We start from the raw sequence: 25737 nt of genomic DNA, 5'->3' as shown, positions 1-25737 counted from the left end.
GATCTATGATACCCACTTTTTTTTGTGCCATTTGAAGCGGAATCAGCGCCCCCAATATAAGGACCGAGAACTAAATTTGACGTAACCATTGGTAACCATGTATTTATTTTAATTCTCTATGGCTTAATCGTTCGAATTGTTTTCGTGTTTTTAAAGTGTTTTAAAAGGTTTTACGCGATTAAGTAATATATATAATATATAAGTGGTGGTAGTTCATAGTTAAACTATGAAAGGGTGTATGTTATGTAAAACATGGTACAAAAAGGGATGTGGGGTTACATTTCACAAGTAAGTGATTTTAACAGCTCATTTCTACGATATTAACTTTTATTGATAATATAGGCACTTAAAAATGTGGCACTAATCTTATTATACCGTATTCACCACATATTTACCTTTGTTTTACCGATTTTTGATAAACAATAAAATTCAATAGTGCTGGAGTTTTCTGTCGATAAAACTTATCGATATCTATAATAATTGTATTAAAATCTCCGATAACCGATTTTTATTATCAAATACATATTGTGTTTTTAAAATAATTGACAGGTTTCCGTCTGACGAAGGAAGAATGGAATTATGGTTGAAAAAAATTGAAAAGCCTGGTTGGCGTCCGAAAATTGCTACTACCGCTTGCCGTTACTATTTGAAGTGTACAAACGTTCTCTGTGAAAATACAAGGCGCAAAACTACCATTTGATCGTGATTATGTTTGGAAAATTTATTTCAGCGTCTACTCTTTCTTGACAGACTGTAACTGTGTAACGGTAACTAATAAAATTTAATGTTAAAGTTACCTCCTACTCCACCTTAATAAAAAAATATATTCAAACGTTCCATATTTATTTATGGATCGCATTATCCAATTAGTTAATTTCCCTCGCACTTCTGCAATCAGCGCCAAAATGGCGAAAATCAAATGAGAAAGTAAATCGATAAAATTGGCTTGCTAGATCCATAAATAAGGAACTTTTATATTATTACTAGACTTTCCGCGTGGCTTCTCCCACGTAAATAGCTAATTACACAGACAAATTGGTCCACAAAAAATAATAATCCTTCACGTTATACATTCCCCCGCTTTTTCCACATTTTCCTCTATTTCTTAGCTCCTATTAGTCTCAGCGTGCTAAAATATGTAAAATGGGCTGTCTAGCACTGAAATAATTGTTCAAATTGGACCAGCAGTTCCTGAGATTAGAGCGATCAAACAAACAAACTCTTCCGCTTTATAATATAATATGAATTATGATGAGATTAGTTAGGGTCTAATCACACAGAACACTTATTCAGCTTTGTTCAGCTTTAATACGATACACTGTAGCACTACTTTAATAATATTAGAAATGAAATTAGAAAATACAATACAACAAAGTTTTCATTAGAAGCTTATCTTCAGTTTTGTTTTTAGTTTTTCGTAGTGCTAACTGGTAAAAATAAATGGATTATAGATAGGTACTACTACTTCATATGAAATCGTTGTTAATTTATTACGCCTATCTAAATTACGGAGAGGAAGTCTGTAATCTATAAATATAAAAATGGATTTTTAAATGTGTTAGTCGCGCTAAAACTTGAAAATGGCTGGACGGATTGGGCTCATTTTAGTCTTAAAATATTCGTAGAAGTCCAGGGAAGGTTTTAAAGTGACACGAAGTTCACCGGGACAGCTAGTCTTTAATACAAATATGTAGCGTTTGTATTATTCAATTTAATATTTTTGTCCTAATGGTCGACATTATCTGAATCTGGAAACATTTCATCGATAATAGAAAAGACAGTTGTACATCACTAGTATTAGTTCCAAATACTCCCACTACTGCTATCAGCGCCAATATGGCGACATGATGGCGACTTTCATACGTCATTTTTACGTCAAATTTAGTTCCTATCCCTAATAATGGGGGAGCTGATTCCGCTTCAAATAGGCACAAAAAATAGCTGTCATTTCAAAGGGTATCATCAGTCCAGCGTACTTGTATAAAGGAGGTCAGTGAGCTAGTAGAACACATGGAATTAATATGTACTACGTACACGTAGTACATATTAATTCCATGGTAGAACATAAATGAAGTATTATAGTATAGATGTAGTCTTAGCCCGTCATAGCGTGGTCATTTTGTGCTTATTTTCATACAAGTAGAGTAGTGTGCGTTTATTTTCTTGAATATTTCTATTTGTCAATTATTTCGAAGCACTTTATGATACAGGAAAGAAAGTCATTTAGTTCATGATATCGATAAACTAATAGTTCAAGTAATGAGAATCCGTAAACACGTAAAAAGCTATGCAATTTTTGTAGCCAAATTATTAATTGATGTGACATTTTTAGCACTAATGCCTTATATAGCACGAATAAGGGATTATCCATACTAATATTATAAATGCGAAAGTATCTCTGTCTGTCTGTCTGTCTGTCTGTCTGTATGTCTGTCTGTCTTGCTTTCACGCCAAAACTACTGAACCGATTGCAATGAAATTTTGTACACAGTTATTCTAGAGTCTGAGAAAGGACATAGGCTACATTTTGATGTGGGAAAATATCTTATTTCCATGAAAATATCGATGAAAATGAATTCGCATTGCGCGTGGCCAGCGCTCATCCCGGGGGTCCTGGGTTCGAGTCCCGCAGGCGGAACAAAAAGTTTTCAATGTTCCTGGGTCTTGGATGAGTATTAAAATAAAATTTCAAAAATCTTAAACATATTTTATGTATAATATTATAAAAAATCCAGAAATATATCGATGCAATTTCTAATACGAACATTTTAGTTCTAATACGATTCAACAGATGGCGCTTTATTTTTTACTTTATTGTAACATAGAACTAATCATACTTATTAGTTAGTATGTTTTTGTTTATAGTTTTTAATACGTTAGAATATTATCTATACTAATCTATACTAATATTATAAATGTGAAAGTATCTCTGTATGTCTGTCTGTCAGTCTCGCTTTCACGCCAAAACTACTGAACCGATTATAATGAAATGTTGTACACAGATAGTCTAAAGCCTGAGAAAGGACATAGGCTACTTTTAACTGGAAAAGGGGGTTGTAAGGGGCTGAAAATGCGTAAATTTGGTCAAATTAAGTTAGTTCCAAAAACTTAAAATAGATGGCACCAAGAGTCCCCTAGATCGCGCTATTGCTTGCTCATGCGTATTTCTATAAGAGGTGGTACCATGTCAAACTAGGTTTTTTGATTCTTTCGATTGTTTTACACGTCATTAACTAAGAACTCACCTACCAACTTAGATTAGATATCAAATTCAAAAACAACAGCACCAAAACTACTGAACCGATTGTAATGAAATGTTGTACACAGATAGTCTAAAGCCTGAGAAAGGACATAGGCTACTTCTTACTGGAAAAAGGGGTTGTAAGGGGGTGTTTATGCGTAAATTTGTTCAAATTAAGTTAGTTCCAAAAACTGGAATAGATGGCGCCAAGAGTCGCCTAGATCGCGCTATCGCTTGCTCATATGTATTCCTATAAGAGGTGGTACCATGTTGAGTTAATATTTTCGATTCTTTCGATTGTTATACATGTTATTAAATAACTCACGTACCAACATAGAAATCAGAAACAACTGTCTACCAATAATAAATACTAAGGCCCGATTCGACCAAACTTGAAGTTACACGAGTATAACTATCATGAGAATAATTTTACTCCTTTAATTTACTCTAGGGTATAATCGTTTGCATTTTACCAAGTTACTCAAAGAGTATGAAATAAAATGTCAATTATAGTTCACAATGACACCGACCGTGACAGGTGAACCCTGTTATTCTCAGTTCTCAGCAACTATTCTCAGTTTAATATTTATTCCACCAAAATAGCCCGTTTAATTATTTACTCCCGTTACCTCATTCTTGGATTAGAAGTTGGAAAAACGCAAAACCAGCTTACTCTTAGATTAGGAGACAGTTATACTCGAGTAAAATTTTACTCCAGTTTGGTCGAATCCGCCCTAAATAGTTTAATGGCCTATGGGTATTGGCTATTGGGCAAAGCTAAAGTTGTGTAATGCATTATGCAGCTAAGTTGTGTAAAGCTAAATAAGCTTTAAAAGGTATAAAAAAGTTTAATTTTAAAAAAATCATATTATGTGCACACTACACGGCTGTTTTGGGTATTTTGATTGAAGGGGTACCAGGGTTTTAAAAAGCTTTTGACACCAATTTTATTGACACCGCGCGCTATAAACTGAAGTCCACGCGGACGAAGTCGCGGGCAACAGCTAGTTAAATGTATAAATTATCTTTTAACTTTTTAGGTTCCAAAAATACCGATTGAATAGCCCAAAAAACGTTGTTCAAAACTTACGTATTTAATGTTAAATCCACGTGTTTGAGGCATTCTTTGGCCATTCTTATGGTTTATTATTTAGCGGAACCACAAAACTCAACAATATCTAGCATTAAATGTTCATGTTCATGCTTTGTTCCTCCCTCCTAGTAAGTAGGACATAACATCACACGCTTTTGACGCTTATACGCTTATAGTATAATATAAAATATATGTTTCTAATGTCCAATCTGAGCTATTCCTATCTCTAGTAGGGCAAAACCAGAGATAGATCAAATATTGGGAACGGCCGTAAGAGAACCTTATATCGGTGTATAAGCCAATGACTTATGTGTTTCTTATCTCATTGTATACACCGATATAAATAAGGTTCTCTCCAGTCTATAGTACCCATGGAGGTATGCTATGTTTATTAAGTAATATTCCAGTGTTGAATGTTGACCCAGTTTCCAACAACAACAACACTCAATTTGAGTATATTATGACGGGAAAACAATGTTCTTTAAATTACAATTTTCATCACCGTTTTTCTAAATCGTCATTCGTCATGTCCGTAGTTCAGAAGGAATTATTGTTGATAGAATTTCCTATTTAAGGACTCTAATGCCGGCTCTTGATATAGGCGAACGCGTTGGCCAACGCGTCTGCAGACGCGTTGGCAGTGCGCTTGCAACGGCGTTTGTGAGTAATCCACACATAGGAAGGTCGTTCAGTATGCTTTGGATCGCGCCAATGTGCGGACGGATTCAAAATGGATGTTTAGTCGCTAACAGCTGCAGCTGTTTATTTATTCACAGCTTATAATTACTTTGTAAATGTGGACAAGAAAAAGTTTTTAAAGAGTATTCTGGAAATAAATAAATAAAAGGCGAGAAAACGTAACAAACAAAGAAATAAACTCACTTTTACATAATATTTTATAATATTAAAATAATATAAGTAATTATTTTATTACCTACTTATTATTTATTAAATTATTACATACAAAAATTATTACATATTATAATAATTATCATAATTATAACTCCGGGCAAACTGATCGCGCGGCCTATGTGTGGATGGAGCGCGAAGCTTGCGACAAATGTCCTTTGATCTTTTGCCGATATTTCCGACCCGCGCGGCAAGCTCGCAGATGCGTCGGCCAACGTCTAAATACCTACGGCCAACGCGCGAACGCCCGTTCTACACATTGGGCCAACGCGTCTGCAGACGCGTTGGCCAACGCGTTCGCCTATATCAAGAGCCGGCATAAGCTCTAAAGTGTAATACCAAAATTCTAACGACTGGTGATTTATTTTCTTTTTCTTATTGCATTTATTTCTCTTTTTGTCCTAATAGTTTCAGGTTAAAGCCTATTTATAATTAAAAAAAAAAACTATTACTGAGGGGTGTTTGATTGGCTGTTCAAAGTCACAATAACATTTGATTCGTTGAAATTCGTGAAGCATATTTTTTCTACCAATCATGATTTAGTATCCCATCCATTCATTGATAAATAAGATGATTGCAAAATGACTGACTTTCGATCAGTCAATTGAATTGACACAATTTACAAATTTATTTGTCAAAATACCGTTTTAAACATAATTATTTTAATTCTTATTAATTCTTCAATGTTTTTCTATATCTCCCATAATCGTTCAGTTAGTTCGTTTACAAGTGTACACCAGAAAATTGTAGATAGAAATTTATAGCAGGTTGGGCCGACGACATTGAGCAACTAGCAAATCAAAATCTTATGTCGAGTGAGTGAATCGTGTTGCATTACGTTCTTGACCTTAGGGCAGCGATGTTTCCGTGCATTTCGCATCGTAAGTTGTGTAACGACAGTAAAACGCCTGGATGTTCTATGCCAAGTTTTCTATTTTCAGTCAGCTTCGTATTTTGTCAATACCACTTCAACCTGTCACCGAGCTAGCGAAAGCCATAAAATGAAACCGTGTCTATTGTTCACCCTAGCGTTTCCCACCTGTATTATGTAGTGCGATAGAAAAAACGAAGTTTTTTGAGATAATATTGTAATGTTTGTAGATGCAGATTAGCTCACGGCGCCAACGTCTCTCGTCAGTCGTCCAGCTGTGAGCGCAGTGAATATGAGATCACTGTAGCAACGGTCTCCCTGCTTAGTGGTACAATGAGTGAGGAAGTGCAAAATGAGAGTACTAAAACGAACACAAGTGCCGTCGCCTCTACGGAGACAGAGGCAGAGGAAGGGCAGGTGGACGCTGCAACACACGTGTCTCAGACCAGCCTCGCTCAGGTATCTAAATGTTTTAATGCAAAATTTATACAGATACAAGATGTCTCTGTGACTTTGTTCGCATTAAAAATTATTTGTTTACTAGCTGTCCCAGTGAACTTCGTGTCACTTTAAAACCATTCCTGGACTTCTATGAATATTTTAAGACTAAAATCAGCCCAATCCGTCCAGCCGTTTTCGAGTTTTAGCGCGACTAACACATTTGAAAATCAATTTTTATATATATAGATATAATATGCAAGTAACCAACAATTATTATTATTATTATTATAGGTAATCAGGCAAGCAGATGACACAGCTGATGTTGCCTGTATCAGGTTGTTCTCTGTGTATTTTAACAGTGATTTTTCATATATCTGTCAAGTCTGTTCTTAAAATGATTAACATTCTGGGCTGCTATAAAATCCTCTGACAAGCTGTTCCATGCTCTCACAACTCGATTGCACAAAAAGTGTTTATGTGGATTGTTTTTTGAGGAACTGGCAGAGAGCTTCATGTTATGGCCTCTAAATTGTGTTTATCATTCAATGTGAATATATTTTGTATATCTTGAATGTCATAATGTCCGTTCAGGATTTTATATATTGTTTCTATTAAATCGCCTCTATCCCTGCATTGTTTTAGAGTGGTGATGTTCAAGGTTTCCAGACGTTTCTCATATGACAGTCTTTTCAGTTTTCTGGGTATTTTAGTAAAGGAACGCTGTACTTTTTCCAACAATTCAATTTCTTTAACAAAATAGGGTCTGGAATGCATATTCTAATAACGGTCTTATGAGGATTTGGAGCATCATTTCTGGTGTAAGCTCACGAAATGCTTTCCTCACTAAGTAAATTATTATATTATACTTAGTGAGTCTAATAAGACTCCTTGCTTTTTTTTTAATTTTGCTATAATAAATCAAATCAAATCATTTATTTGCTGAATAAGTAGGTGAAAAGATGTTACAGATTTATAATACAGGAGGTGCAACTTATTCTTACCTATCTGAGGCATGCAAATTATTATTATTGTCAAAGTTCAATTACATTATTTTATATTAGGTATATTACTAAGTTACTGGTAAAATATTTCATAGAGTATCTATGTCAAATAAAAATTAAATTATCCTATATCCTTTCCTGGAACTCAGAGCTTGTCTGTACCAAATTTTATCATAATAGGGTCAGTAGGTCTAAGTATAAACAGGTGTGGATGTAGATTATACCTAAAGATCCATTGCATGGTATAAAATTTGGAAGGAAAATGGCAGCAAAAAATAGACTACATATATCTATCCATACTTTAATATTAGAAATGCAAAAGTGTGTCAGTTGGTTGTTCATCACACTCAAAACTCTGAATGCAGAGGTAATAACCAATTGTAGCAATATCAATTGATATTGCAGAAATTTGGTAAGATACTTGTACCGGGAAAGGACATAGGATACGTTTGATCTCGGAATAATGTATGGTTCCCATGTGGTAAACGTATTTTAGCGCAACGGACTTTCGAGCGGCATCTAGTCTATATATATAAAATTCAAAGGTGACTGACTGACATGGTGATCTATCAACGCACAGCCCAAACCACTGGACCGATCGGGCTGCAGAAATTTGGCATGCAGGTAGATGATATGATGTAGGCATCCGCTAAGAAAGGATTTTGATCAATTCTACCTCCAAGGGGTTAAAATAGGGGATGAGAGTTTGTATATAATTATACTTCTTAACGCGAGCAAAGCCGCGGGCAAAAGCTTGTATTACATAAATAAGCTCCCTGTAAAAAAGTGTTATTCTGATTCCTGTTTATTGAAAACTTATGTTATTTTGTAGGTGACAGACTGTGCGGTGGCAGCACCACCCGGCGACAATGGGGCCAAGTGGACCTGTGAGATGTGCACTTATGAGAACTTCCCTTTGTCCAGAAAGGTAATTTATTGTCAACATCAATCTACATGGAATGTAAGCTATACATTAATTTTATTTTATTCTATTTTATTCCTATGGAAGATTTACAGCTCATTTAAATTTAGATAATAGCTATAAATAATAAACTAACTAAGTAATAATAAACTAACTAAACTAAGGAAAAGTAACTCCATCAAAAAACATGTTCTACAATACTTGTCAAAAATGTGTACCTAAGGGACACTTTTCAATACATCCTACTAATATTATAAAGGCGAAGGTTGTTTGGATGTATGGATGTATGGATGTGTGGATGTATGGATGTTTGTTACTCTTTCACGCAAAAACTACTGAACGGGTTTCAATGAAACTTTACAATAATATAGCTTATACATCAGAATAACACTTACAGTGTTACTTATAAAAATTGTTTATCCTTAGGATATTCCAAGCTTAAACTAGGAATAGTTATACTCGGTATAAATTAGGAATAACCTAAGATTATTTTCTAACTCATAAATTCGGTATAAGGTTGTCATAACTATACCACCGCTATTCCCGATGCACAAGACGGCAACGCCGCAAACAGACAATACTATTAGATATAAAACAAAGTAAAAAGTCGCTTTTTGTCTGTGAATTCTGTTAACAGCTGTTAACTATAAATCAACAGATGGGGGTTTTGCCGGGAATATGAAAGAGTGATGTTGTGTTTTTGTATTGTTTTCCGAAAATTGTGTTATCTGAGTTTTTAATGTGAAGTATTGGTGGACTATTAACCATTACTAATTGATATTCATAATAATGCACAAGTGTGGGCAAGACTTTATACAACTTCCAAAAACTACTAAGTACTGATTTACTGAGTCAACTGACTTGATTCTTTAACAGTAACTACATGGACTTTTATTTAGACTCTGACTTTGGACTTGACGATTGAAAAACGATGCTGTTAAAATTGTAACCAGAATAGTTTTCCCGCTATTTACTCGATATTGGCCTAGGTTTATTAGCCATAGTGCCACAATAAAAAATTAGAACAGATTTAGATCATTTCTACTGTTTCAAATACTTTGCTACATTGATCTTGCGCCATCAAAATCATCAATTTATACATAATAGTCGATTTATGAACAGGACACCATGTTTAGAAAAGCGATATTTTAAACGAAATTTTTCTTACTATTTTTCAATTCTTGTATCGATCTGCAGGGTTTATTTAATGGTCATTTTATTATCACTGATACCTATGTATTTTATTATCTACTCAAAAATTTATTCGAATCACTTATTATAAAAGTTTTATTCATGAAATACTGTTTTTAAAGGCTATATATTACGAAATGTGAACTGTCAACCCAAGTTATACCGACGTTAAACTAGGGCTGGGGTTGGTATAACGATGGTATAACTTTTGTATGGGAGTTACACCAACCTTATACTAGGTTTAAGTTGTACCTTGTTTACGAGTCCCGATTTTGCTTATTCCAAGTTTATTCTGATTATAACTTTTATACTCGGTTTATAAGTAACACAGATAGGCTACAATTTTAATTCAAAATGGGGGAGGTGTTATGTTTGTTTTCTTATGTTCAACGATTACTCCGCCGTTTGTTAACCGATTTTCAAAATTTTTCTTTTGGTATGTAGGGTAACATCCCAATTTGGTATTATATTCGCAAAAGTGGTCATCTAATGAAGGATCCATAAGTAATCGAGGGAACTCCTTAAAATTTATGGGGAAACATGTGGTGACTTCGGTTTCGTGAGAAGTATTCTAAGCATATGCTACAAACAAGTAAGATTTTGCACCGAGGTATACCTGGTATACCGTGGTTCGGAAAGTGCTGAGAGAACTCCTGATTCTTTATAGATACAAGTTTGGGAGTTTCGGCGTTGTTTTAAGAACGGAAAGCATATGCTACTATGCAAATTACATTCATCATCATCATCATCACTACCATAATATTATACCATGCATCGTCCCATGATTATGAGCCTTTTCATAGTCTTTTCGATTTAAAAACTTATTTCAGTGTTAGGTATCTCATATTTTATCGAGTAAGGTTAGTCTTAGCGTGTTAATATGGCTATATTATATGAACACGCTAAGACTAATACGACCGAAGAAACTCAGGAAAATGTGGTAAAAACGGGGAAAATATTAGAAAGGGTTTATCTCACGAACTACTGGAGCAATTTTTATAGCAATATTTGGCACTTATATAGAGTAGACCACGTGAAAGGAGTATTTATAGCTATTTTTATTCGAAAATGTACGGTTTCTGTGAAATTCCTAATTACGCGGGCGAAGCCGCGTGGGACAACTGGTTTACAATATTTAGGTGGCCTTGAGCGGTATCAGGCTGTCATTACATGACACTTCAAAAGGAACCAAAATTAAAATGGGACCGTGCAGAGCGATGACACTGCCACTAGTGACGAGTAGCCGAAACTTTTACGAAAATTTTATTGTCAAGCTCTAGTCGATCTACGGAAAATTATAAGATTTCTTGAGAAATTTGGGAATTTTCAAGACTTAAAATGCATTGTTGTATTCCCGGATGTTCTAATACATACGTACAAGAAGGCAAATCGAACGGAGTAAAATTTTAATATTTTTCTGCCAAAAGTATTCACATCCCTTCGCATATTGAAAAACGAAAGAAATGGATAAAAACCGGTAAAAGCATACGTAAGCATTTAAAAAGTTCCATGAATTTTATGTGTAGACTCGTAAAAACACTGAATTTTGTAGATTATAAAACCTATAACCGTTGCTTCTTTCAGTAAACATCCAAACTGGCTGCCATCTAAATTGATATACATACTTATGCACCGCTCATTTAATTGGTGTAAATTTGCATCAAAAGTAAGGATTTGGAGATGTCCTGCCAGGAATTCAACACTGAGGATAGTATTGAACTTGAACCATCTTGTCAAAGTGTTGGTTCTCAAAAGGATGATTCTTCAAGTAGGAAAACTATTGATAGTGCAGTCTTTGGGTGTTATTTAAAGAATACTTATATGGTGTTTGCACTGATGAGGTCCAGACTGCAATTAGTTAAAAATAGTGACAAACACATGTAATTTAGTGAACTTGTTTTATTTTATTAATCTACATGCATTTTCAGTAATTATTATAAGTATTTTTGCATCTTCATTATTTTATTGCAATATTTATCAAGTTTTTACTTTCTATGCTGATGGATGCTACTAATTACTTTTTCACAATGATATTCTTTTTCATACAATATCATTGCTTTTTCAGATATTTTCTTAGATAACTAGTTACTAGATAAGCTTTATACATTTTTATTTACGCTTTCGTTCTTTGTTTACGGTTAGAAACTCATCCATACTCAATATTATAAATGCGAAAGTGTGTCTGTCTGTTAGCACTTCACGCCCAAACCGCTGAACCAATTTTGCTGAGATTTGGTATGGATTTACTTTGAGCCCCGAGAACGGACATAGGATACTTTTTATCCCGGGAAAATGTACGGTTCTCGCGCGATAAATGTTTTATGGCGCAACGGAGTTGCGGGCGTCATCTAGTCTTTTACTTTAATCCTTCGATCACGGATCCTTGGAAATTAGTTGTTGTTCTCGCGGCCGCATGTGGCCACTTGGGAGTGTAAGTATCAAATCATTTTATAGTCTAAAAAAAAAAAAATCACTTATAAACTGGCCGGGGTCAAAGAGAATGCGAAGCCAAAGTCACACACAAGTTACTTCTTTTACTCGCATCGTGTCGCTGCTGTCGAATTACGACGCCCTCTATAGTTTCTGCACGGTCCCTATAGTATGGGAGTAAATTGTAAGACCTTTGTACCAATTTTTGGAAATAAATAAATTGAATTGAATTGAATTATACGAGTCTTCACAAGTGAATTACAATTTTGAAAAGAAAATATTATATTATGCTCACTTCAGACTAACTAATTATGCCAACGATAAGAAATAGTAATAATAATAAATTCTTTATTGACAGCTACTTTGGCCCAAATTGTTTGTAACATTGATCTTAAAAACTAGGTTAGTAGATAATAATTTAGATAATAATCAAATTAAAGTTTTATATAAATTTAATTACCTAATGAGAACCTTCCAAAATCGGCCAAGTGCGAGTCGGACTTGCGCACCGCGTACGGCTATAGAGCGAAAGTAGGTAAAAATTGTGTCTTTTGTATGGGAGCCCCCCTAAATATTTTTTTATTTTTTTTACTAATTATTAAAGTACAAATAAAATAAAGGATTTAGTGGATTTAGTGAAAATTTCAAGTGTCTACCTGGTGCCTTTATTGACTATGAGCAAAAAAGGCCAAGAAAGTTACGTTTGTTGTATGGGAAATAAATATTAACTTTATTTATTTTTAGTATTTGGTGAAAAAATAATCCTGTATAATACTTATGTTAGTGTTTTCAAAACACATAAATACATTAACTTTTATTATTATTATTTACAGTGCACCATGTGTCGGACCCCCAAGCCGTCGCTAGGAGAAGACATATTTAGGTTACAAGACGGAGCCAGCGCCCTGCCCCCGCAGGACATATGCGGTGAGTCTTGCTGACCTTCCAAATAACTCCTACAACTCTTTTCTCTCCTACAACTCCCTTACAATTCTCTATTTGAAGACGTTAGTGGATGATGTAAGTAATTTACTATTATAAAACTGTCATTTACTGTAAATGGAGGGTCAGGAAAATGATTAAAACAAATTGATTCGATATATATGTATAGTTTGTGTGTTCTAAGATGATATGGGTGACAGTTTTCATGTTCCTTGCTACGGGTTTTTTTTTACAAGAAAACAAAAAAAAATCAAAATGTAATAAATTATATTCCATCTACAAAAGCAAATGTTTTCTATAATTGTAAATGAATAAAAATGAAAAGATGCTAAATGCTAACTTATTAATAAAAATTATAAATATTAACTGTGAAATAGGAGTATAAAATTATTGTTATGAAAACATTTGAAAAATGTCATATGCATGAAACGGAACTTATGTCAATAGAGATTGACTCTGTTGAATCGAAATGAAATCGATAAAAAAGGGCGGCTATCTTAAATCGCCGGCACCACTGAAATATCAGTACGAAATCGATAATTTTGATTGCAATTCCTTTACGAAGTGATTCGATATTTTTAAACTATCGATTAATTTTTGTTAGGTAACTTCCCAACTATTGTCAATTATAATGTGTCACGCATATCATCATAAAACGCACAAACTATAGTTACATTGATGAAGTATGTAAGTCTCTAGGTTGTGAAAATTGAGATATTGCTCTTATGTCGTAAAATGTTAGAGAGTTGAAAGGGTAGGATAGAAAAGAGTTGTGGAAGTTATCCTAGTTTCCACAAACTCTTATAAGTACATATATTAAGTTGTTAACAAAATCATTTTGATAAAGGAACTCTCACCTAGTTAGATGTATTCTGTATATATTTGAAAAACACACAGCTGCAATAAAAAAAAAATTGATACAAATTTTGTCGATTCTTTACAGTATTGTGTAAAAGTTGTAAATTTCAACATTCAAAATTAGTTTATTAGCATGAATGTAGTTACACTTAACATTGTTTCAAGCAGGCAAATTCATCTGTATGTTTTTGTTAAATTTTAAAATTATTGATTAAACGAACTTACCTTACGTGAAGTTCAATCAAAATTATACGAGGGGTTTGTCCGAAGATATTAGTATACCTTTTTACACTGTACTTTCACCTCTATTTGTTACCACGTCATAGCATCATTTTAGAGTCAAGAAAAAAATAAAAAGTTGTCTCTGGATTTCGATTGTCTCCATATTTTCCCGCCTCTTGTCTCTGATTTTCCGTTTCTCCTGTTACCTGCAACTCTAGAACCTTCATTTAGTTCAGAGCCAAAAATAAAATGACATCTCTTACTCGGGTGTTATCTACCGAAAATCGGGTTGGGTCGGAGTTCCTACTAATATCTTCGGACAAACCCCTCGTATAATTTTGATTGAACTTCACGTAAGGTAAGTTCGTTTAATCAATAATTATACTTCGGGGGTTTGTCCTCGATATTAGTATACCTTTTTACACTGTAGATGTTTAGAGATCAAACAAGATAATATGTCATTTTATTTATGCTTTATTTTCACACATATATTAATCAAAGAAAGAAAAAAAAATCTTATTTGTACGGTACATAATATTAATTTGTCTTATGTGTCTGTCATAAATGACATAGCAAAATTATTTGAATCACCTTCAATATCAGGTCTATTATAGAAATGCGCAAAGGTAGTGGAGTTGGCTGTTCAACCTGCTGTTTGGCGAATAACATCTAAATTTACTCCTCGTTTAAATGCTAATGAAGTTGAAGCGTGACGGGTACTGTGACTAGAGAAAAAATACACATCAACTCCACTATCTTTTAACATATCCTTAATCCACCTACTTAATGTTTGACTTGACACAGGATTATATGTTTTCCGAAATGAAATAAAAACATTATTACAATTTCTGAAATTAGATGTTTTGTTTATATAAGCCAATAAGGTTTTGGTTGGACATATTTCAGATTTCTCTGGAAAATAAGGCAAATGTAAAATGGGTTGCATTCTTTTAGGATTAGAATTAAATTTTTATTAGAATCTCTTTCTCGGTCATAATAATGTTATCTAAATATATTTTTGATAAAGTCTGCACCCTGTGTGCAGTTACTAAAGCTAGTAATGTTATACATTTCTTTGTAAGTTTTTCTAAAGATAAAATATCATTAGGATGTAACGACCCTGAATAATTTAAAACTGTATTAGCATCCCATGTTACATTATACTTTGGCATTGATGGTCTTAGTCTGTATACACCTTTAGAAAATCTTGAAAATATCTCATTGCGCATAACATCTCCAAATATTAAAGCCAGAGCTGATTTATAGGTATTAATAGTGTTATACTGGATATCTTTATTAAACATTTCAGTTAGAAAATCTAAAATTATAGAAACTGACGGCTTAAATAAATCAACCTTATTTCTATGTGCATATTCACACCATCTTTTAATACAAACATTATTATATTGTTTGTAAGTATTGTCTGATAACGACGCTATAGTTATGTTTACTGCTGTTGATGGAACACCTCTACTCATCATTGCCGTCCGGATAACACTGCGGCAACCAGGCTAGTTGAATTGATACTGAAATTTGGTATAACAAAATTACTTGAATCTAATTGTATAATTTCTGAGACTACTAAACTAGTAAAAAAAGGATACCAAGATTGAGAGGACCAATTTGGTACGACCACAATGCCTGTTGCTTTATCATTATACACGCTACTGGAGGGAAAGCGTAAAAATAATATTGTGACCAATTCACTGTAAAAAGGTCAATGACAATTGCATCAGGGTGCGTAATTTTCACATTTTTTGTTTATAATTCGATTTGCAAATAAATCGATGTCTGGCAGACTAAAAGTTGAAACTATTTGGCGAAACCCAGTATCTAATATCTCCCACTCTGTATCAGGATGCATTTTTCGAGATTCCCGATCCGCAACAAAATTGTCTGCAGATTTAATATATGCTGCTGTAATGTTTAATTTTCTTCCCTCGCACCATTGTCATAAATGTCTAGTTATTTTATTGAGTGCGGAAAACCGTATTCCACCCATACGGTTAACATAACTAACGGCCGTCGTATTATCTATTCTTAATAGTAATAACAATTTTTCGCAAAAATTCGTAATGCAAAATAAGCAGCTAGTAATTCTAGTTAATTAATATGTTGTTGTTTTTCGGACTGTGACCATTGTCTCCCTGCCAATTGACCCTCACACGCTACCCCCCATCCCGTTGAGGCGTCAGAATAAATTTCGCGACAAAAATTATGGTCCTTAATTTTTAGTACAGTATAGTCTATGGAATTCAACCACCGTTGGATGTCAACTTTCGTTGAACTTGGAATATCCATATAATTATCGTAAAACTCGTCCTTTTCAAAATTTAAATATTTACATCTTTCTAAATCTTTTATGTGCATCCACCCGTATTCTACACCTGAACAGGCCGAAACCAGGAGGCCTATAAGTTTTGTCCATTCCCTAATTTTACACCGATTAATATTTAAGAACTTACGTAGTTGCTATTTTATTTTCGTTCTTTTATCCTGAGGTAAACTAATAGTCCAATCGTTTGAATTTATAATAAAACCCAAATACTTGCAAGCATAAGATGGTTGTAAGCAACGTTTATCTAAATTTCTAAATTTAGAATAAATCCTAGGGCTTGTAAAAATTCACGACTCGTCTTTACATTTAATTCACAATCTTCGAATGTATTTATCTATTAACAATATTATTTCATCCAAGTAGCAAGAGGATAAAAATCCACAGGACCATAATATATTAAGCACCGGCTTTAATAATTAGTAAAAATATAAGGTGCCGTGCACAGTCCAAATGGTAAAAACTTGAAACTCGTAAATAGTTTTAGTATTGTCCTCTTGAAAATTTATTTATTGCATTTAATCAAAATTAATTTGTTCTGATTATGATTTAATTACTGTGTAGCTTGGAGTCTACTGCAAAACTAATTGACTAAATGTTATTTTATAATTTTTCGGTCCTTAGTTATTGTTTGTTTAATAGCTAAGCTAAGACGACCTGCGTAGCTTACCTCGCTAGTATCGTCCAATCGTCTATCGCTTCCGTGGTTGTCGCTGTCGTTGAGACGACGCGTTCCACGAGCTCCCTTGAGACGCGTGTTGTTTCTGGGGTGGATGATTGCGCGTCATGGTTCTGGATGATGGAACCGAACGCTGGTGACGGGTCGACTGGCCTGGGAACTGCCTGCGCTTCCCATTCGATTTCCAGTTTTTTGAATGTCTCACGCCTGTATTTGATTGGTCTTTTAAATCGGTTCCCGATTTAGTGACTGCTTTAGCTACTTTAAGCGTTTCAGCGAGATTATTTCCAAATAAATACTTGGTAATTTTTGTGTTAGCCAATTGATCTTGGAGCTCTTTTTTAACTGTAGATAATGCAAAATTTCTACGAGCTACGGAATCATTATATTGCACGTCACATAAAAGACGTGTAGCATCTACAAGTTTTTGTAATAATTCCTGATCGGGTGAATCGCTAGAATTAAAAATTTTTGATGTGATCACATGGCTCAAACAAGAAATAACAGTTGCAACACTTTTTTGACGCCATTGTATTGCGCAATCACGTTTCCGTGATATTTCTGAAAACGTGGCCTTCATTTCCGCGTTCATTTCCGGTGCCGCTATTAATTGACAATTTTCGGGTATCAGATATTTTTTCGAGAAATCCACGCATTCCTCTTTTTTTAAACCAGATGTTAAAACGTAATTTAATCTAGTTGCCAATTCAGGATTAATTTCCGGTCCATAATTTGTAATAGAATTAGGATCAATGCCCAAAACTTCAAGAAATGCCGGATTCAAATCCGTATTTTGTTTTTCTACAACGGATTGCTCTTGAGCCCCGGAAGTAGATGGAATGGCTAAAATATCATCGTTAATTGTCTGTTCCAGATTTTCAGTTGCAGAGATTATATTAACTACCCTCAATTTTTCTAATAATCGTAGAGATTAATATGAATGTAATAATTTTAAAATGCGACAAATAGTTCCACCGACTGTTCTGAATGCAAAATAAATGTAATATTGAACGAATAGTCCTACAGACTACCCTGAATGCATTTTTATTTAGGGCAGCGAGATAATCCTAAAGACTCCCTGAATTGCCTTTGATGAAAATATTATCTGTTTTGTAACCATCCATGTGTCACTTAAACAAAATGCAAACTTACCGTTAACATCACGTTCACCTGAAGTGGAACTGGATGACGAAGATACACTCGAGGACGAAGAGCGAGATCGCCGAGGTCGCCGTTTTATCTCCTCTTCTAGCCACTTTAACTTTTTAACAATATAATCTAACGACTTCTCGTTTTTGCGTTTAGGCATTTTGAAACCAAAATTAGTATGAAAATAATTTTGTTTTAAAGTTTAGTGCGTTCGTGGCAAGCACAAAAGTGAATGACGGTTCTAGAGTTGCAGGTAACAGGAGAAACGGAAAATCAGAGACCAGAGGCGGGAAAATATGGAGACAATCGAAATCCAGAGACAACTTTTTATTTTTTTATTGACTCTAAAATGATGCTATGACGTGGTAACAAATAGAGGTGAAACTACAGTGTAAAAAGGTATACTAATATCGAGGACAAACCCCCGAAGTATAATTATATTCAAATAGATTAATTTACATTACGCTAAATTCCATTTTTCCTCCACTTTTTTAACCCACAAACAAGAGAAGCTTGTGGAAATTAAATTTATACCTTTGAGGTTATGTGAAAGGTAATAAACATTCAAAATAAAAAACATTCAAATACAAACTATTGTATTTATTAGTATTTACTCCGTGTTTCAGGCGCGGAAGCCGTGACGGAAAGACTGAAGCCCCTGCGGATATCCTCCCCGCAGGGGCAGCCCAGCGCCTCCGCTGCCAAGTGGCCGTGCGCTGTGAGTTTCAAGAATACTTTTTAAGCTGTTATTTTTCAGGAGTGTTTTTATTTAGTCCTGAAGAAATAACCTCCTAACATATTATTATTTTTTAGTTTTTTTTTTCAATTGTAAGAGATCTTGGTGGTAATTGTTTTTTATTAATGAATGTTTCTGGGGTTCTTACGCATTAAGTTGCGAACTACTGTTTTTCAATACATTGTAACGTAACTTTAAATAAGTTTGGCCTAAGGCTCGATTCATATAAGCGTTCTCGCGAACGAGCGGTTTGGCCGTGAGATCAAAAGCAATTGTATGTATCTATTGCTTGTGACCTTACAGTGTAGTGGCCAAACCACTCGTTCGCGCGGCTCATATAAATTACATAGATAATTTTAGAGGTCTCAATGTCATTCAAGTATTTTGATTTGTATTGAATTAAAATAGTGGTTAATTGAAACTGAGTATAGTATAGTATACCTTTATTTACAACTGATACGTTGAAACCTCTTCACGTCATACTCGTGTTTCAGACGTGCACGTACGAAAACTGGCCGCGGTCGCTGAAGTGCGCGATGTGTAACGCGCCCGCCCCCCCCGCAGCCGCCGCCGCGCCACCCGCGCCCGCGCCCGCGCCGCAACACGAGCGTACGTATACGCATGTTTTAATATTATTTATTTGTTTAACCCTCGATCACTCGCGCGGTTTTTAGCCCCGCGAGCGCTCGCGGGGTGTTGTGGCCACCCCACATATTGCTGTCAGCACCCCACTCGCGTGGGGTGCTGACAGCACCCCACGCGGGTGATGGCGGGTTAATTGAATTAAATTAAAAATATCATAACAAGGACGTACTCGAGAGGCAAGTAAACTTACGGCCGTTCCCAATATTTGATCTATCTCTGGTTTTGCGCTACTAGAGATAGGAATAGCTCACATTAGACATAATTTTATGTCAATTGTGAGCTATTTCTATCTCTAGTAGGGCAAAACCAGAGATAGATCAAATATTGGGAACGGCCGTTAAAAATCAATTATAATTTATAGTAAATCATAAAACATAAAAACAAAGCGAGGTCGGAGCCAAAAGGTAATATACACCACTAATTACTATGATCCCCTTCAGTCTTCAGTGACGGGGACGGGGGAAGTGATGGGACTGGATAGAATAATTTTTTAATCTTCATGTGACCATGTTTTTTGAACTGTAAAAACGATAGCCACATTTTTCACTGTGATACAAATAGACAAATAATGGATTTTTTTTTCTAGATGCAATCATTTTTTGTTTTGCGACCGAAGTGTACTATAAAGTGCCTTGTAGAATAATTAAAGTTTATGATAATAATGTATGTTTATCAGGGTTGAGCGACACGATCAACAGCGAGGCGGCTAGTGAGGACGGCCGCCGCAAGCGTCGCGCGCAGCCCGACTGGCTCTGGCTGCAGGCGTGTATAGGTACGTTCATGGGCGTAGCGAGGTACGGGCAGCTGCCCCCCCCCCCCTACAAGAGTCATTGGTCGCTGAAATGCTCACGAGTTTCATACCTAAACATGGAGCGGAGAGAGTTGCGGGGTGAGAGGGGAAGGCATTCAATCCCAGTTCGCTCGCTTATATTTTGTTTTTAATTTTTACCTCCTGAACTATACCTAACCTTTACCTTTATAGAATCCTGGCTACGCCCATGGGTACGTTATACTCTACTTAGTAGGGTACGGAGTTGCGGCCAAAATTAATTTGAAGTGAATTTTTCAGGGGTAAAAAGTATCCTACGTCCTTTCCCGGGATAAAAAGTATCTCCACACCTTTCAGCGAAATCGGTTCAGTGGTGGGCGTGAAGAGGTGACAGACAGACACACTTTCGCATTTATTTTATTAGTATGGATTCGTTTACTTTCGTTTTGTTAACCGACTGAAAAAAGAGGTTTTTCGATTCAAAAGGATATATGTTTTTTTGTTTGTTCGCGGATAACTTCGCGATTTGTGAACCGATTTTGATGGTTCTTTTTTTGTTAAACAGAGGATACTTTACAGGCGGTCCCATTATAAGGAAATACTGAAATCAACTATGATTTGGACCTTATGACCTGAAAGATCCTTATAGGACAGCCTCCAATTAATTAAACAAGGCACAACGCCACAAAGCTGAGCTGTCAAAATGTGGAAACATAATGCCAATGCCAACGTGAACTTCACGCCATCCTCGTCGAGTCTCGCGTGGACCCCTGGGGATTCACCTGGCCCACTTTGGGAATTACTGATTTAAGGAATCGTTGTCTGTAGGTGTGGTAGAGGGCGACGCGCGGCGCGTGGACGCGTACCTGGCGGGCGGCGGCGACCCGGCGCGCGCGCTCACACCCGCCGAGCTGCCGCTGCTCGACCGCGCCTCTGCCTTCGACGCCGGACACACGCTCGTGCACCTCGCCATACGGTACGTGGACACACACACACACACACCTGGCATATATGCACACACATACACGCTCGTATCCCTCGCATCGTCATTAGGTACATGAGAGAGAGATAGAGAAATATTTATTCGCATACACATAGGTAGTAGGGCATTTAAAAAAAAATGTGTACCCCTGGTTTTTACCTTGTCCCTTGACTTCGCTACAGAATTTAATATTAAGTGACTTTTGCTTGTGCGTATTTTGTGCATATTTCGACAACTTCTAGTGCATATTTGCATGCATATTTCGGCACTTTGTTCGTGCATATAATCCGATGTCTAATAATAACTTAGGAATTCGTAGACATGTGAACACATCTTTATGATTATGAGATGTTCGTCCCTCTAATTAATGAAGTTAAATCTATGAAATCAAAGAATGTTTTACTTTTATAAGTAGTGCAACAATAAAAATGTTTAAATAAAAGGTTTTTGTGTTATAAAAACTTCTTTAAATATGTTAAATATTACTTACTCATGTAAAAAAATGAAAAAATAACCTAGTGGGTAGGTCACATAGTCACACTATGGATTAAAAATAATTGCTACTCTTGATGATCCTTGAAATTATCTATATTTTTTTAATAAACAATTAAATATGCACTTCACTATATTAAATAAACGAAGAAATCCATTTATTGCTGTATTTTTTTGTATTAAATTATATTTTACATTTAGTCGCACAACGGAATCTGTTTCGTCGAAAATTCGATTTTGTTTCAATAATATCAGAATAATATAACGTTTTCGGCGTTCTTTTCCATTAGTTCAATATTTTTCCTTGTATATGACATTCAAATAAAGGTAAATAAATGACCTTAAAAAATATAGACATATTTTTGCAAGGGTACACGTTTTTTCGAAAATGCTCAGTACACGCACGCACGCTGGCGTCGCAAAACAGATTACAGATTGATGCGTATGAATACATAGTTACACACGCACAATATATACGATATCCAAAGAGAAAGAGAGAGCGGGAGGAAATAAATGTTTCACAAAGAGAGATTTGTATATAAGTATGTATACTTATATACATATCTCTCTTTGTGAAACATTTATTTCCTTGCGTATGTGTACATACGCGTTGACGTATACGCATTTAGGCGTATAAAAACATATATCTCGTACCATACGTATTTCACGTTTTTTTTATTTTTATTTTATTTTATTAAGGTAAAAAGTAAAAACAGTTCTTTACAAAAATTATTACAAATATGATTACAAATGAACCTAAATTAGCATTAATTGCTAAACTATGAAAGATATCGCTAAACTATGAAAGATCTATTTTTGCTTCAATTGAAAAATAAAACTTATTGGTTTATGCCTCCTTAGGAACTTGGAATAGACATTGTGGCCTATTTATAATACTTTCAACGATTTATCCCCAGGTTTCAAAGACAAGAGATCCTGTCGACACTCCTCTCCCGGATATCCGGCGGCGGGCCGGGACTCAAGCGGTCACCCTCCTACATAGGTAAGGGGGACGGGTCTTGTGTATTGCGTACACACTTGTGAATTATCCTGCGTAGTTGACTAGTTTCAACGAAGCCAATGTTACTGAATTCCGCAACTGAATTGGAAAAGTCACAGGGCACAAAGGGCAGTGGACCTTGTTAAGCTATATGATGTGTTAAATAATATATTTTAATTAGTAATGGTTATGATGAATGAAAAGAAAAAAAAAAGAGTGCGGACAATTATAACTCTATATAGTTATTAATTATTATATTAAAATTAATGTATATGTGTTTATTTTAGCTCCCGACTTGGCGTCCGCGATCCGTCGTCACATGGCGAACTGCGTGCGACACAAGAAGGGCCCCTTCCCCTGCCGGTATATAAACGAGTTCTGCACATTCTCCCTGCCAGCCGGTGAGTGAGAGAGACGGACAGAGAAAAAGAGTGAGATAAAGTTGGTAAATAGTTTGTTCAGTGCTGCTTCAGTAGCTTCTTCAATGATTTGCAAACTATTCCCTATCCGAGTCGAAGAATGAACTGCCAAACGGTTTTGTTGATAAAATGACATTATTTTGAATATAGTATTGATTCGAAAATTATACTTATTCAAAATTATATAACATTGATTCGAATCATAGAGTAATAAATATATGTATGGCTGGTCTCTGTTCGAATGAAGAAAATCTCGAGGAATATGGGCATTAATGTTGTTGAAACGACTAAGAATACGGGTGTATGTCACGTGTTGGCGGCGACGTCACGCGTTGCGTTCCGAAGTTTCCCCCGGCTATAGCTGTCCCGCTCACTTTAACGTTTTCCACTACTCGTGTAACAGAGATCGAGGAGTTACCGGCGGCGATCCAGGAGCAGCTGTTCTCGGAGCTGCTGGACCGCGAGGCGCAGGCAGCGCTGGAGGCGGACCCGCTCTGGCCGGAGCTCGCTGACGGCTCGCGGCTGCACGCGCTGTGGAACAGGTGAGGAGCTGCTGAGCGATCATTGGTCACTGCTTAGCGCGGCGAGCGTTGATTGGATGTCGCGCGGTGGTCTTCGAATCCGACCCGAATTGCTCATCGTGAATCAGGACCCTGGTCAAACCGGCCACCGTTACTGAAACCCTTTTATAATCAATGTTTCTACTCGGCAGATCTGCTGGCGACTGTCTGCCGGACGCGGTGTGCCAGGCGGCGTACGGCGTGTCGGACCGCGCGAACGTGCTGCGCGCCGCGCTCGCCGACACGCTCGCCGCCTGCCGACCCATGTACGCGCGCTGGGCCGCCTGGGAGCGCGCGCAGGTACCGCCCCCCGCACACACACCTACACACACACACACACACACACACACAGCAGATCCGCCTTGGAACAGGTGCAGGTACCGCCTCTCCGAACACACACACACGTCGTTAACGGACAATCTTTACGCTTTCCCAATCGTTCGTATTGTCCATCATGGGCAAACTTGCAGAGGCCACATCGTAAAATCCGTAAATTTTCGATTACGTATCGAAATCCTGCTTACCTTTCTTATTTTTTCTTCCTTTTCTGAAAGAACGTGCGAGGTTATAGTTCCCGAACCGGTGGGAGGCACCATAGCTTCGACGTTCGAAACGTGTATATTTGTACCTCCTTCGAATAAAGATTATCGATTTGATTTGTGGCTGAAGTAATCGGTGTTGTTTCCCAGGCGGCGCGGCTGCACTACTCGCCGGAGGAGGCGCAGCTGCGCGCGGAGTGGGCGCGGCTGGCGGCGGCGGCGGCACGGCCGGGCGCGGCGCTCAGCCCGCTGCACGTGTGGGCGCTGGCGCACGTGCTGCGCCGCCCCCTCATCGTCTACGGCGTCGATGTGGTGCGAAGCTGGCGCGGCGAGGTGCGTATACGTAGAATGTTGCGCAGGCGGCGCGGCTTTATAGGCACTATTTGGCGGCGTGTGCCACGCCCCCTTTACATATCTCTTTGTAATTTCTGTGGTACGAAGGTCACCTAGTATTGATCATATTAATATTTGTGTTTCCAGGCGCTGGGGTACGCGGGTTTCCGCGGCGTGTACCTGCCGCTGCTGTGGGACGCGGAGTGCTGCAGCCACTCGCCGCTCGCGCTCGGCTACACGCGGGGACACTTCTCCGCGTTAGTGCCGCTAGAGGTACACACACTATATTATCTATAGCAGCCATTCTACTCTCTAATAAGATCATTTTCATTGCACGTACAGGGGCAGACTCTACAAAGAGGTTAAAGTCATGATATTGTACAGGACGGCTGCGAGGCGTGCGCGTACCTGCCGCTGTCGGACGCGCGCGGGCGGCCGCTGCCGGTGCCCTACCTCACGCCGGAGGAGGCCGCCGCCGAGACCGCCGTGCTGCGCCGCTGGGCCGCCGCCAGGGAGGTGGGTGTTACATGCAATGCTATTGTCGGACTTTGAGTGGATTGCAAAGCAAAAAACGAAAGACGTAGACTGTTACGTCGCTGGGTGCCGCAGCTTCCGATAGCTAAAAGTTGAAACCTTTTTTTATTTGGAATGATGATATGATTGTTTTTCTTTCACACTTCAATCTTCCGTTCACAGGTGGGCGGCGTCCTGTGCGCGCGCGTCCGCCTGCCCCCGCGGCCGCTGCTCGCCGCACAGATGCTGGAGGAGTGGCTCAACCACTACCGCCGCCTGGCGCAGCAGCACTGCGCCCCCCACCCCCACCCCCCGCACACGCCGCACGCACACATCGACCTGTCATCCGACGCGGACACCGACGACGAGTAGCCTAGCCGGGACGTAGATACTGACGATGAATAGGCTAGCCAGGATGTACCATCGAGGAAATTGATTCCTATGCATTTGAGAGACCAACGTCAT

The 25737-nt window shown here is 37.2% G+C and overlaps 2 protein-coding genes across 3 annotated transcripts in view; one reads left to right on the top strand and one right to left on the bottom strand.

The window, feature by feature from the left end:
* LOC121737569 (zinc finger protein 708-like) overlaps positions 1-9725 on the bottom strand; it is an 18502-nt gene extending 8777 nt beyond the window's left edge. The window contains exon 1 of the mRNA XM_042129225.1: positions 9711-9725. The gene's annotated coding sequence lies outside the window, so the exon portion shown is untranslated. The remainder of the gene's footprint in view (positions 1-9710) is intronic.
* On the top strand, positions 5857-25737 carry LOC121737568 (ubiquitin thioesterase trabid-like). 2 transcript variants are annotated; one of them, XM_042129223.1, is made up of 16 exons: positions 5857-6058; positions 6345-6573; positions 8389-8484; positions 12933-13026; positions 18911-19002; positions 19515-19629; positions 20342-20437; positions 21263-21410; positions 22826-22911; positions 23196-23309; positions 23731-23869; positions 24040-24187; positions 24577-24759; positions 24907-25032; positions 25144-25275; positions 25456-25737. In XM_042129223.1, exons 2-16 carry the CDS (start codon positions 6448-6450, stop codon positions 25642-25644), a joined length of 1884 nt encoding a protein of 627 aa, XP_041985157.1. In that variant the 5' UTR covers positions 5857-6058; positions 6345-6447; the 3' UTR covers positions 25645-25737. The 2 variants fall into 2 exon arrangements, with proteins under 2 accessions (XP_041985157.1, XP_041985158.1); XM_042129224.1 differs by having other exon boundaries at positions 5857-6124.

The sequence above is a fragment of the Aricia agestis genome, chromosome 21, assembly GCF_905147365.1.
Source record: "Aricia agestis chromosome 21, ilAriAges1.1, whole genome shotgun sequence".
In the NCBI taxonomy this organism is placed as follows: domain Eukaryota; kingdom Metazoa; phylum Arthropoda; class Insecta; order Lepidoptera; family Lycaenidae; genus Aricia; species Aricia agestis.
This window is presented reverse-complemented; position numbering and strand designations above follow the sequence as displayed.

Bases quoted from the DNA above. Each gene is read 5' to 3' on its own strand.
- LOC121737568 (XM_042129223.1), top strand. From the start codon at position 6,448: ATGAGTGAGGAAGTGCAAAATGAGAGTACTAAAACGAACACAAGTGCC. The intron at 19,630-20,341 runs GTACGTATACGC...TATGTTTATCAG, and splicing joins GCCCGCGCCGCAACACGAGC to GGTTGAGCGACACGATCAAC. The intron at 25,276-25,455 runs GTGGGTGTTACA...TTCCGTTCACAG, and splicing joins GCTGGGCCGCCGCCAGGGAG to GTGGGCGGCGTCCTGTGCGC.